Genomic DNA, 15,131 nt, shown 5'->3' on the forward strand with positions numbered 1-15,131 from the left:
CATGGTTCTCACAAAGGCAACTGAACCAAGTTAAGTCTTGGTTTCAAAACATTTCATTTCTCCATTAAATGCTTCCATTCCTCTCCAGCCAGAACTGAAAAAGCTTCTTAGATAAGATGCAAAATGTTTTCTAACCCACTCACCCCCACCCTGAAAGTCCAATTGCCTTTTGGACAAAAAGAAAAAAAGCACCTTTGGGACTTCCAGATAGAACAATTCCAACTCTATTCTTTTCTATACTCAAGACTGGTCCTGGAGCTCTAGGTTCTTCCTCAAGCATGAGACTTTAATCATGGGTTAATTCTAGCCACAGTTGCCCGAGATTGGATTTAAATGGAGACCTTTTCTATGCAAAGTGGGTGTGTTTTCCCCTCCTTTCCAACTGAGCTGTAACTCATTAAGAGTTTATAGGTTTTCAAGTGCAATCATTGCACTTGTATACTGTTGCCTTTTTAATTCTAGTGTAGAAATATGAAGCTGAATATATTGATAGATAGTAGAAATACACCGAAGGGAGGAGCAGAGGGAAAGAAGAAAGAAGGGGAGAGAGGGTGGGAGAGAGGATCGGAAGGAGGGTGAGATGGAAGGGAGTGTATTGGGAGAGAGGAGTGATAGAGGGGGAGGGGAAGTAGGAGAGGGGAATGTTGGAGGGGAGAAAGGAAAGTTGGAGGGGGGTGAAAGAAAGGGTGTATGGAGGGTTGAAGTGGTATATTGGGTTTGTATTTTGGGGAGTATTTTTGACAAGGATGGCTGTGTTTATTGCTCAATGTTACATGGCCCCGGTCATGCACAGTATATATGTGACTGTATGAAATGAAAATGAAAATAAAACATATTTGAGAGAGAGAGAAAAAAAAGAGTTTATAGGTTTTAATCTTCTGATTAGTTTTTATACTTGAACCTCAAGACAACGGAGAATGTTTTAATCAGGGCTTCATCTGCCTGCAACGAGAACTGACTTGAGTTTGCCTTGGAAACCTTTAACTAACCTTGCAGATTTTCAGTGAGTTGCAAAGATGTTAACACCTTTTGCACTATGTTCATTGCTATGCTATTACACAAACATTATGGGTGCTACTTGTGCTGGAAAAACAGGGTCTCTGCTTCATGTTCTCAGTTTTTCAAGAATTGTATTCTCCTCAGGGACTGTGATGAATCCACCACAGCAACATCAGCAGGAAGAATCCCATTCAAATGATGATGGCTCCATTGATCCAGGAAGTGATGTACAGGTAAATCTGAATTATATTCTTACTCTATGCACTCTGGCATAACCCCAAAGGCTGTAAATACTAAGTAAGAATTGAGATTTCTAAAGATCTCTATTAGATGTTACATGAGGAAGGATATGTAGATATGCAAGATAAGCTAAGCTACTTGTTTTAAACTTAAAGTTTACTATTTGAAACCTGTGAATATTGTAGGTTGCATGAATTGCTCAGCTATTAATATCATTGCTAATAGCTGCTGATACTGAAATACTCCCTGGGAAAATGAAACCATTAACTACCATACTCAGTATTTGGCAACTGTTATACCAAGCTGGCTTCCTTTCTCCACATCCTTATTATCCAGCTTCTATTCCGATGAAGAGTTTTGAAGAATTAAAAAAAAAAACCTACTTAATGATTTTGTGATCTGTTGATGACAAGGTCTTTGTCCACTTACGATCCAAGACTGAATGCACTGATTCTGTTGAAACTGTGCTTTAAAAATGGTCAAAATCAGATCTGTCCAAGGGCAGAAAGTTATGGAAATATAGAAAACCATAGGTGGACCTTGTCACTGGAGTTCAGTACCGTAGTAATTGTGGGTGCAAGTGTAATGTGTTTAAGAGAAAATATTGTCAACTGTAATAAGAGCCGAGGTGGCGCAGTGGTTAAATGCAGCACTGCAGGCTACTTCAGCTGACTGCAGTTCTGCAGTTCGGCTGTTCAAATCTCACCGGCTCAGGGCTGACTCAGCCTTCCATCCTTCCAAGGTGGGTAAAATGAGGACCCGGATTGTTTATATTCCTTCCCAATCTCCAGTACATTAATACTATTACATAAATACCAAGCCTATTGCATTGATTAGTACTTGGACAAAGACGAGAGCTCTCTCATTGAGGGAGCTTCCGAATAAGCCCCATGGAATCGAACAAGATTTACTTTTGCATGAGCATTGATCACCACAGATAGAGCCGAGGTGGCGCAGTGGTTAGGGTGCAGTACTGCAGGCCACTTCAGCTGACTGTTATCTGCAGTTCAGCGGTTCTAATCTCACCGGCTCAAGGTTGACTTAGCCTTCCATCCTTCTGAGGTGGGTGAAATGAGGACCCGGATTGTTGTTGGGGGCGATATGCTGACTCTGTAAACCGCTTAGAGAGGGCTGAAAGCCCTATGAAGCGGTATATAAGTCTAACTGCTATTGCTATTGCTATAATCACTCTACTGAATATTAGTATTTTAGAACCACTGGCTACTAGTGTTTTAGAAAAGGACCAATTCAAAATGGTTTCTTATTTATTGAATGGGGTAGCAACACAAACTTTCTCTGAGCTGATGTTGGATAGTGAGAAGAAAACTTTCAAAATTTCAAGCAAGTAGGTAGGAAATTCTGAATCCTAGAAACAGGAAACTGAGTTAGGAAAGCAGTCGGTTGGAAATCACTATCAAATTATACCAAGCAGAGAATATAATTAGACAATTAACTGATGAGAAATTAAAGAAAAATGCAAATCTTATAACTTTCTGGCCCTTTCAGGTGGGCACCTAAAAAGTATTGATTTCCAGAAAATATAGGGTTAAAACCATGGCAAGAGATACTATTCAGCAGGGATGCCTCATCTTACCAAAAGTGATAGAAGATTACTAGATTATTAGACAACATGAATTATGCTGAGCCATTGTTTTAGAGATATTTTTTTACCTAAACAGAGAAAAACAGTATGACCAAGGGTGAGCCAAAAAGAAAGGGGAGTAGGAACAACTTCTTACCTGCTTCTCCATTGAATTTCCTTGTAGGAATTTGGCAGGCAGGTAAGTGGCTTTTTCTGAGTAGGAAAGGCAGTGAGGGATTTCAAGAGTTGCTGGGAAACTGTCACAGAAGGCTGAAGAAGAAAACAGCACAGCAGTGCAGCAACTACCAATAGCACAGAAACGGCTACAACGTCCCCAAATTTTATTCTTTAGGAGTTGTGGGTCCTGGATTCAGGATGCATTCTGTAAATTTGTCCATTTGAGGTGACCCATATTCAAAAAATGGTTGCCCTGTAATGCATCATTTCATCCAATTAAAAGCATTTCAATTCAGTAATATATAGATAGATAGATGAAGGATCTTTCATGGAAATGATGGCTATGATCTCTTGTAAGTAGAAAACATAAGATGGCTATTTTTTTTAAAAAAAAATAAAAACTTCCTTTCTAGCAAGACCAAGATTCTCTGTCCCAAAGAGAACACTTGGCCACAGATATGGCAACTGAAGATACCGAAGTATATCAAAGGCGTATCAGAGGTAAAGTGATTTTATTAATCTATTGAAACTTGATGTAACAAGACTACAATCATTTCTCTACTAGCAATTAACATGTATGTATGTGTGTGTGTGTGTGTGTATATATATATATATATATGTGTGTGTGTGTGTGTGTGTGTGTGTGTATATGTATGTATGTGTGTGTGTATATATATATATATGTATGTGTATGTGTGTATGTGTATGTGTATGTATGTATGTATGTATGTATGTATGTGTGTATATATATATATATATATATATGATTTTTACAACCCCTGGTAAGCCCCAATTATGGGAGGAAGCTAACTGCTTCCATCATCTCTCAATCGGCTCGTCACAAGAGTCCATCATGACAGAAACCCAATATTTTTACTGTTGCCTTTGTTATATTTGTGTTTTTTTATTTGTGCTGATAAATAAATAAAGGGAGACTAGTATAGATCTATTTCAAGCTATTTAGCTCTCATCAGCTAGCCATACCCTTATGGTGATGGTTCAAATCCCAGTATGGCTAGCTGATGAGAGCTAAATAGCTTGAAATAGATCTATACTAGTCTCCCTTTATTTATTTATCAGCACAAATAAACACACACACACACACACACACACAATATAATATAATATAAAGTCATTGTGTGTTATTAATACGGAAATGGTATATTTGTTCCATGAAGTTTTTTGGGCAAACACAGACCGTGGTATAAGAGAGATGATTTCCACTTCATCGCCAGCACATTGGCTCATACAAATTCTACTGCTTTCAGTGATATTCACTGATTGTTCGCTTTAAGGTGCAGTACAAATTCCTAAATATGGCTGTTTTGAAGAAAAAACATTATTGGTTTTAAAGCTGCAAGTATGGGAAGTATGAGTAGCCATTTTTAAGTTGTCCCACCAATAATAAAAAAATAAATGGAGGTCCAACAAAAATTTCCTCCCCCTTTCTAATTCAATAAAAGGTTAGATTAGAGAAAATATTTTGAAGATGACACACACACAAACACACAAAATGTAATGTCGCTAGACTAGAATAAGTACAATGTGGTAATATATGAAAAGTCACAATTACCAAAAAAAAGTCTCTTAAAAGTTCTGGGAAGGAGAAAATATTGAATAAAATAGCAACATGTGAACAAATTTGGAAGGGCCCTGTGTGCCATCCAAGTGTTCTGACCTAAGCTGATACAGTAAAAAGCAGATGCTTAGTCCCAAAAATCCTCTTTTTATTTCAAAGGCTGTGAATTAAATTCATTCAAAGCCAGTAATGAATACCAAATAGTTGTAAAGAGTCCTACAGTAGGCTGCCAAAGTCTTTCGAGATAAGCATCCATCTTTATATGCCTTGAAATGCTGCTAAAGACTTAATTGGCAATTAGCTTGGCAAGGCCACATGGAGCAAAGAGTCCAAACGTATTTTCAGAAGGTAAACTGACCAGCATGAACCAAGTTGCTTCCTGCAAAAGCTCATGTGCCTTTGCTCCTCCTTTATGTCCTATGGGAGGGGCCCATCACCTCCAAGCCTTACTCCCAAGTCGTCCCTTCTGTCTTAACTATTCTTGCCTTCTGGCAGCTCTGCGCACGTGCGCACTGGGAACAGGAGGAGCCTGTTCGTCTGCCTTGCTGCTGTCCAACTCTGGAAGTTCCAGAGGCAGCACATAACTCCCAGATGGCCCTGAGCCCTTTCTGCCTCTGACGCAGAGCCCTCATCCAAGACTTCCCAGACTTCAGGACTGGCCCATGTTCCTCCCCAACCTCCTCACTGTCCGACTCTGTTGCCAGCTCCGCAGGCTGCTGGCAGACCACAACACCAAAGTGAGCCAAATGCTTATTTTTCAATTTTTGTAGCCACTCAACTCCACCAAGTAACTCTTGGGTGGCTTACAATTCTAAAGGGCAAATTTATTGTGTTATCAAGGAGGAAGTCGATCGAATTAGAGATGCTGCAGAGTAAATCACAGCTCTAATTTGGAGGACATTCTGGAAATGAATGCCCCTGTTTTAATGGTATTGGAAGTGTATGATGCTGATCTGATACCCCCCTCCTTTTTTTTTTGTTTAGAACTTGAGCATGAGTTGGAGAATGCCAGGAGGGACAACGGCAAGTTAGTTTGCCTGCTGAATGAAATTGATCAACTTGTATTACCAGAGGTAGAACTGACTGTTTGAATTGGGGATTTCCATTGAAAACACAAGATTGGGATGTTGCATCTTTGCTTTCTTGAAATAATATATAAATCTAAGATTAATCTTAAATTAAATGCATATAAATCTAAGATTGTACAGTGGTACTTGGGCACTCATCATTAATTGTTTCTGGGAGATATGATGAGTACCGAAAATGATGAGTACTAAACAATTTTTTCCATGATAAGGAATAATATGATGCACAAGACAGCCAACAGCAACAAGTTCTAGCTTGTGCTTTGAGTAGCAAACAAACAATGAGTACCAGGGCAAAATTTTCACATCAAAATGCATTGAGTACCACATTCAATGAGTTTTAAAGCAATTGAGAACCAAGATACCACTGTAGGTAGGACTGGTAGGTCTATGTGGACAAAGCATCTTCTAATATAGAAAATGCATCTCCTGCATATACTTCTGATGCTTCAACAGTTACTGCATTTAGGTGGTTGCTGTTATAAGAGACTCACTATCTTTGATTATGTGTCCATGAAAAGAAAGCCTAGGTTTGACTCCTGTTTTGTGCTTCCTTTGGATGAAGCTGTCTGAATGTGTAGAGCTAAGACTCTCGGAGAGGCTGAGAGTGTACCTCGAATGCCTGTTCATGGAAAAGCAGGAACTAGAAGGCAGAGCATTCACAGCAGAGAGGACCGTGGAGGAATTAGAGCATACAGGTAGGAGAAATCAGAGATTAATCTTCCCAAATAATTCAGAAAGCAAAAACTCTTCTGATAGTAAAAATCTATACTGCAAAGAAAGTCACTATGATTTGAAGGCCAAATTGGCAAGATAAAAATGTTTTTAAATTTGAAAATGTTAAAACGTCTATTTCAAGAAGAGGTGATATGACTTTTTTTTTAAGACACAGCTAATTCGGACTCTCTTGCCTGTTCCACAGTGGCTGTTCTTCAGGGGCAACTGCAAGATGCTACCTGTTCTTTAGCACAGCCAGGAGAAAGCCAGCAGCATGCATCCTCGCCTCCTCAGCCTTCTCCTACCCAGTCTTCTAGCAGGTAAATTGCATAGCCAGAAATATTGTCAAAGTTGCAAAGTTAATTCAGAGCAACACTATGGTTACATGATTCTGTTCCTATTAAACCTGTTTAGCAGCATTCATCATGACCTACTCATATTGACTGAGCTTCTGCCACAATTATAACTTGAAAAAGTCCCATCACTAAATGGATAACTGTTCTGACCCCCCCACCTTCTCCGTCCAGGAACGAAAGCCAAAACAGACGTACAAAAGAATGTTTTAATCAGTCCAGACTCTTGTTGGCTGCAAGCCCAAAATAAACAAAGAGATAAGCTCTCTGGCAGCAATTAAACAACCTTCTCACAGCAAACCACTTATCCAAGTTGGTTTCTCTGAATCATGAACGAGAACGTTGACTCCTGCAACCAGGGCGTGGCACAAACAGTCCCTTTTATAATCAGGAGAGGATCTTAATCAGCATCAGCTGCTCGTAATCACCTCCTGTAGTTACTCTGTTCTTTCCGTAGAGTAGCCCTTCGCCTGCACGCATCCTGAAATAACTCCCAAATGTTTTCCTGAACATTCCCTTTGATCCAATGCTCTCCCGCCACCTGGTGGCCAACCAGTCTCTCCTCACCCTGCTCGGAGTCGACACCCTGTCCAGGGTCCATCTCCTCCAAGGCCTACTCATAACACCCCTCGCTGTCGGAGTCTGGCGGCAGCTCCAACGGCTCCTGCCAGGCCACAACAGATAACTATAATAATCCCCTCTTAAATCACAAAGGTCTTGTTAAACACCAGAGACCGGCATTCCACAGACAAGGGATAACATCAGCTTCAAACTTACGCTATGCTGACTGCAGTTGAAAAGGACGCTAGATTGCAAAAGGTGGGAAACAGTGGGCTAGAGTTGAGATTATGTAAGCAACGAGATTTATGCTACTAGTTTACATAAAACAGATTAATGCAGGAACTCAACAGTTCTTCCATATCCTGTCGCTAGAATTTGAATGGCATTTTCTATTCAGCTCCCAAAACCAATGGACAATCTTCCTATAGCTGTTCTTGTCAAATGCAGTTTTATCCTTTGAATATGTTAGGCAGTAGATTTCAGAAATCCGAATCAGCATGAACATGTTGGTTAGGACATCTGAGAGGCCCTTCCCATCTCAAAGCATCAGCTTGTTGGAACTGTGCATTTTTCTACGGAAGTAAACTAAGTGAATTCCACAGTGTGGCCCTTTAAAATCTCTCTTTCATAAAAGGAGCACAATCTTCTCTTCTCTGCTGGTGTCCTACTGTAGTTGCCTGTGTAAACAGAGCTAATACCTATGTGTGCTGAACATCTCACTAAGGTTTTTTAATGCTTAGCTCAACTGTTGTTTTTTTTAACTCCAGATTCTTCTTTAAAATTAACAAGAAGTCTGCAGAAAAGATCACAGCATCAAACTTGCAAAAACAAGGTACTGTGCTTAATATTTAGCTTTTATTTGAATTGATGGGGAAAGGAGGTTACCATATTCAACTTAAAAGAAACAGACGAACAAGAATGAATGTTTCAAAATGACATGTCTTCTACCTCTGCAAAAACCATTCCTTCAAAATCGGCTGGGAATCTTGTCCTGCCCATTTGTACTTATATCAAACTTTTGGTCCACTTATTCTGGCTGCTATTTTAGAAGATGAACCTATGTAGTAATGGAAGAGCATGTAGCGGCCTTAAGTACTCATCCATCAAATCTAGAAAGTATAGATGACACATCTGGATCGAAAGTGGGCAATCTTTGCACATTATATGCCTTTTAGCACCTTATTAGTAGTAGTGAAAGCTCCTTCTTCCTATGGTTTGGGTGAAAGTTTAGATCTACTGGGTCTTCAAGGGTTCTGAAGGGCAAAATAGATGCTTTAGGTCTTGCAGTGGAAAAGGACAAAGCATTTTTATGACAATAGCCTAACTCCTTTTAGGTGACGCTGTCTTGCCAAAGCAGAAATTGAAGAAAAGACTAGTAAAGATTCATCGGCAAGTTTTGTCAAAACCAGCAGCCAAGCCTAGGAAGGTAAGGGTTTGTTTGCTTCTCCAAGTAACATGCGGCAGAGAAGATCAGGATGGGTCACACTTGGAATTGACCCATTGACCCAAATGAGAATTCTGGATGTCTTCTTGGATTCAGTCGATCTACCTTAATTTTGCCTCCATGCGACCCTCTCCTTGCAAAGACTACCGAATGAAAAATTACAGGAGTAAAATATCCGGTTCTCTGGACTGGTTTATGAAGTAGTGTACAAAGAAAGAAAGTTGTCTTTGGTGGAAATGTGCAAGAACCACTACTTAGGCTAATGGGACTTGTTTTAAGTCCAAAAAAATTGAGATAACATTTGGAAAGGCACCATGCAAATACTGGCTTCATTTACTGTAAAGGTGGAGGTGTAGCGCAATCAGATTTGCAGGATTCTATTACTGTAGCCAATCTCAATAAAGGGTAGTTCTTCCTGTGAAGCTGATTTCCTGGCCTAGTCTACCTAGGGAGGTGGAGGGGTTTTGCACTCTTAATAGCCTTTACCCCCAATATTCTATCACCATTAGCAACAACACTTACGAGTTATATATTCACAGTACTTTACAGCCCTCTCTAAGTGGTTTACAGAGTCAGCATATAGCCTCCAACAATTTAGGTCTTCGTTTTACTGACCTCAGAAGGCTGGAAGGATGGGTCACCCTTGAGCCACTTAGAATCGAACTGCGGGCAATCAGCAGAATTAGCTTGCAGTACTGCATTCTAACCATTGTGCCACCACAGCTTGAACCATGGTGGAACATCTTAGCACGATGAGCAGTTTGTCCCCACGAAAGGCTAAATCTTGCAGAAATATTAAAATGAACGACTTCTTAGCTTCCGCTTGAATAGATGCGTTGGAGGGAAGTCCATAAACTCTCTAATTAGTCACTCTCAAACTGTTCTGATTCTTCAGAAGATTTTTAATCAACTGCAATCTTTCCAGTTACTTAAGAACATTATCTCATATCTTAGACTCAGATCACAGTTCAAGTTGTGGCTGCATCTGTGTGACTTTCCTTTGGAGAGAACATGAACTCTGTTATCAGATCCTCTTTTTGGGGCAATCGAAGTTACTCTTGTGTTGAAAATTGATTGCTATTCCACAGTGTAACTCTGCTTCCTGCCTTCGCAGGTTTGCTTGTCAAAGGTAGAAGGACAATCTACTGAACACAAACAAGATTTATCCCCAACTACGAGCGGTCCTGAAGCAGGTAGGAGTGATGGATGGTTTTGGGTGTCTAAGGAGGAAATAGACAGTAAGAACATCAACATTATATTTTCTTTATCATTTTTTTTTCTCAGATTCCCGTCGAAGTACACTTCAGTTTTCTGAAGCTTCCGTGACTGACAAGAATCCAAAAAGTGGAGCTTCTGGTGATGAACATGGATCCATTAATGAAGATGATGAAGATAACCATGTCCATAAACGGTAATTACTAACTGGATGACTTCTCATGTTTTAAAACAGATCTATTAGCTTCAGTGAGAGGAGAGATGGCATGTAATAGGGGTGGGTTTCAACCGGTTCGCGGTGGTCCCTGCAAACCGGTTGGTCGGCGAACCCGGAAGTAAGTAACTTCCGGGAACAGCGAAGGGCGCGCCCACCCGCCCACGGTCCTTACCCGGTTTTGACGAGTTCTGCGCTTCCACATATGCGCAGGACGCATACAGCGCCTGCGCGATCCTCCAGGAGCAGCTGGAGCGTCGCGCAGATGCTAGTACGCATGCGTGCACCGCGCTCGTGCACGAGGACGCCGCCGGCCCCGTTCCAACCGAACCGGTTGGAACAGGGCGAGAAACCCACCCCTGGCATGTAAGATATTTATTCTGCCATAAAACACAAGTGCATGCATTTGTTCTTCTATCCATACACTTACATATGCACATAGAGCAATAATATAAGCTTAAATGTTCTACATAGCTTGTTTTTTAATGCACGTATGTATATTTACTAGAGTACCAGAAGAAGATACTCTTAGCACAGCCAGTACTCTTTCAATGATGGCCTCACTGAATTTAAGAAGCAGAGATGAAGCTCATGAATTTCTTGACCACCCTTCAGTCAACCAAGACCCTCATATTAAGGATCCAATGTTGTTGAAATTTGAAATAGAAAACTTCAGTGGATCATCAAAAGATGCATTTTTGTTAAGTGGGGAGAAATGCAAGGAAAATGAGAATCATGAATGCATTGCTAAGAAGCCTACAGATTCCACTGGTCACAGCATTTCTCAAAAGCCAGAAGTTTCAGTAGACTTTCTACAGCCTGCTGTTGGAATAACAAAGTCCACCAGAAACCCACAACTCACTTCCCTTGTTGCAGAGGGAATTCTGGAAGATGATAGCCTGAGCTTTTCTACTGTCTGCAAGTGTGATGACCCAGTGGCTCTGAAACCAACAACCGGCCATATTTTGCCTGCTGAGGAAATGCTATGCAGGTTTGGTCTTCTCCAAGTAAAACCAGAAGAAGCTGCCTCTATGTCTAAGAAACCTGTGTCTCCAGTCAAGACAGGAGGAGGAATTGTCTCTGGAGAAAAATGAAGCAAATGTTCAATTACTACCCACTTTCATCAACTCCTCAGAAATGAAAACAAACTCTGTTTGAAAGGTGCATCCAAGGTTAGTGAGCCACAAGATGAGTCATAGATCTCAGCAAAGCATGATTCATGCAGTTCCACTGAAAATGAGCTTGGGGGATAGCTCCCATCTTAGATTTGCACACCAGAGAACTGCTGCCACTATTAAAATGTCTCTCTCTTGAAAAATATGGAATCCTCTCTTGTCACTGAAGTAAAGATTTAACCAGAGAAATGAACTTCAGGGCAAGGCATCCTGATGAAACCTGAAGACAGAAACCATGCACTGATCACAGTGTTGTCCATCAAATCACATCTACCTTGAAAATTTAAACGTTACTCTCACCTTTGTTGGATTTAATAGGGAAATGTGCTGACAGTTAAAGTAATTGTGTACCTATTGCAAGAGAATGGGGTGTGGTGGTGGGAAGCTTAAGTATTGTTTAATATTTAGCACCATTAGCAAAGTTAAACTGCATATGCAGGATATTATATTCCTTTCAGATATGGGAAATGGGTAAGCTGAAAATTAGGAAGAATAACAAACTGTTTCCTATATTGTCAACTTAAAATGGGACATATATGTACACTCTTACTAATAAATCATTTTTGAAAATGATGTTACTTTCTGTATATCATTCCGTATAGGTGTTATTCAGGAACTGGGCACACAGTGGTGCTGTTTTAACTTACAGAAGGTTTGCAATGTATAATATGGAAAAAAGTCGATTTTAGATTCTAAGCACCTATTTACGGGTTATGAGAACCAGTTAAAGTTTTCACGGAGCCATTTTTGTTTTTGCCATTTTCTCTTTCCTGGTGTGTGCCTACGTCATCCTTTCTCAACTGGGATCCCACAAGAAAAATGACTGGAGAACACAAAAAATCACTTTAAAAAACTTTGTGTAACACTAGTATTCTCAGTGACGGAAATTTTTATGCCACTTTGCTTTTGTAAATGTTGCAGAATATACATGATGTAGATTGGAAGCGTGTTGTGAAATTTTGGGCATGCTGTCTTATTTTTTTTTATCAAAGTTTCCCCAAGACCTGAAAATTATTTCAAGGGATTCTCTAGGGTGAAAAGTTGAGAAAGGATGATCTAAACCAGGGGTGTCAATTTCGCAATAACACATCGTCACAGGAGGCATCGCAACTTTTTTCGCCTTCGCTAAAATCCAGGTGGGCATTGCAGTTACAGTACCAAAAATATCGAATAGCCCCTTTAAGATCAGCCTTTGTGATTAATGTAAATTGGACTTAAAGGTATAGTACATATAGTAATAGTAATAAAGATAATAGTATAGTAATAAAGATAAAGCTTTTCCCTGCCCAGTCATGTCTGATTCTAGAGGGCAGTGCTCATCTCCACTTGCTAGCTGAGGAAGCCAGCATTGTCTGAAAATATTTCCATGATCATGTGACCAGCATGGCTATATGCCAAAGGCACACAATGCTATTACCTTCCCACTGAAATTCTACCTATTTATATACTTGCACTTGCATGCTTTTGAACTCTACGTGAGAAGGAGCTGAGGCAAGTTATAGGAGCTCATCTCATCCTGCCTGCTGCCAATTACCTCCCAAAGACCCATTAGATCACACAGGGTCGGCCTCCTCCGGGTTCCGTCCACCAGCCAATGCCACCTGGCTACTACCCGGGGGAGGGCCTTCTCTGTGGCAGCTCCGGCCCTTTGGAATGAACTCCCCGCGGAGATTCGGACCCTCACCTCTCTCCAGGCCTTCCGGAAAGCCGTCAAAACCTGGCTGTGCCGGCAGGCCTGGGGTTGATGAGTTCCCCTCCCCTCTCGACTGGTATGGCTGTGTGATTCTTGTTTATTTTAATCACGTGTATTGTGCTTTATGTTCCCTTTTCCCCCTTTGAGTTGTTTGCCGCCCTGAGTCCCTCCCGGAGAAGGGCGACATACAAATAAACTAAATCTGAAATCTGAATCCCATGGCACTTGGGTCTTAAACCTGGGCTGTCAGCTTTCCAGCTGATAGGTGGAGCGTGTTTTAATCACTGAGCCATCACATACCTTCACACTCAATATATGGCATAGCAATCCATGAAGTTAATGGTTTGGGTAAGTCCATTTGCACATATCTCTGCATGTTCAGAAATCTGATATGTCAGCGAGGGGAACCTGTGTATTCCCCCCATTAACAGCAAATCAGACATTATCCCAAAATAAAGGGATCCTGCAGTTTAACCTCTGCAACATTTGCAGCTGACTCATGCTGTAAACATGTCTCATGGGTAAGGGAAAGGCACCGAACAGTCAGCAAACCACCAGAACAGTTGCCAAGCATCTATAAGTAAGTTGTTCGGATAATTTCTCAAGTTTAAATTTAATTCCTAGGAACAGACCAGAATTCCTGTTGCCAAGCAAAGTGGTGCTTCAGTGACTTGTGCCGGATTTTGCCATCTTTTTTTGTCATGGTTATTAAGGGAATCACTGCAGTTGTTAAGTGGACCATGCAGTCACTAAGCAAATCTGCCTTTCTCCTGATTTTACTACTGGGAAGCAAATTCGGAAGGCCAGAAAGGACGATCACGTGAAGACAGGACTCTGCAAAGATTGTAAATGCATGCTGGTATAGCACAGAACCAGAATTTTAATCGCATGTCTGTGGGGATGCTGCGGCAGTCATATAAGTCTCTTTTCAGTGCTATTGTAACTTTTGTCAATAGCAATAGCAATAGCAGTTAGACTTATTTGTATTTGTATTTTATTATTTGTATGCCGCCCTTCTCCGGGAGGACTCAGGGCGGCGAACAATCAAGGGGGAAAAAAAGGGGAACATAAAAAGACAAAATACAAATAATAAAAGTAGACAACAGTCGCACAACCATACATGTCGAGAGGGGAGGGAACTCATCACGCCCAGGCCTGCCGGCAAAGCCAGGTTTTGACGGCTTTTCGGAAGGCCTGGAGAGAGGTGAGGGTCCGAATCCCTGCGGGGAGTTCATTCCAGAGGGCCGGAGCTGCCACAGAGAAGGCCCTCCCCCGGGTAATAGCCAGGTGGCATTGGCTGGTAGACGGCACCCGGAGGAGGCCAACCCTGTGAGATCTAATGGGTCTGTGGGAGGTAATTGGCAGCAGGCGGTCTCTCAAGTACGCAGATCCAATACCATGAAGGGCTTTATAAGTGACGACTAGCACCTTGAAGCATATCCGGAGACTGATCGGTAACCAGTGCAGCTCGCGGAGGATAGGTGTAACGTGGGTGTACCGAGGTGCACCCACAATCGCTCGCGCGGCTGCATTCTGGACGAGTTGAAGTCTCCGAATACTCTTCAAGGACTGCCCCATGTAGAGTGCTTCATAGGGCTTTCAGCCCTCTCTAAGCGGTTTTACAGAGTCAGCATATCGCCCACACAGTCTGGGTCCTCATTTCACCCACCTCGGAAGGATGGAAGGCTGAGTCAACCTTGAGCCAGTGAGATTAGAACCGCTGAACTGCAGATAACAGTCAGCTGAAGTGGCCTGCAGTACTGCACCCTAACCACTGCGCCACCTCGGCTCATGTCACCAAGTGGTTAAGTTGAGGACTTGCCTATTTTGGAATGCCACCTGCAGTAGTTGCCACTGGAGACAATTTCATTTGTCTAATGATGGGGCTGACTCTGTGTGTGGCCCACCGTTTAACCAGCTCTGAAGCTGCTCACTGATCTCAAGGACCTACTTGTCCGATCCTTTCACCTGGGCCATCTTCTTACCTGAAGGCTGCAGACTTGCCGCTCCCTGAGAAATCCCACAGGTAGTTTACAGGGCAAAGTCATACCTAGAATAGGCAGGGCAGAGGAGGCAGTGAGTCTCGGAGACAGAACA

The 15,131-nt window shown here is 41.6% G+C and overlaps 1 protein-coding gene across 1 annotated transcript; it reads left to right on the top strand.

Moving 5' to 3' along the window:
- The first annotated feature begins 967 nt into the window (after positions 1-967).
- LOC106540551 (uncharacterized) lies at positions 968-11,874 on the top strand. Its single transcript, XM_087703774.1, has 10 exons — positions 968-1,232; positions 3,412-3,499; positions 5,562-5,650; positions 6,228-6,360; positions 6,585-6,699; positions 8,061-8,125; positions 8,628-8,719; positions 9,852-9,930; positions 10,022-10,148; positions 10,675-11,874. The coding sequence occupies exons 1-10, from the start codon at positions 1,017-1,019 to the stop codon at positions 11,258-11,260; spliced, it is 1,590 nt and encodes a 529-aa protein (XP_087559900.1). The 5' UTR covers positions 968-1,016; the 3' UTR covers positions 11,261-11,874.
- Positions 11,875-15,131: the final 3,257 nt, after the last annotated feature.

This window comes from Thamnophis sirtalis, unplaced genomic scaffold (assembly GCF_051295495.1).
Source record: "Thamnophis sirtalis isolate CommonGarterSnake01/CBP01778 unplaced genomic scaffold, rThaSir2_p1.2 scaffold_2, whole genome shotgun sequence".
NCBI classification, from domain to species: domain Eukaryota; kingdom Metazoa; phylum Chordata; class Lepidosauria; order Squamata; family Natricidae; genus Thamnophis; species Thamnophis sirtalis.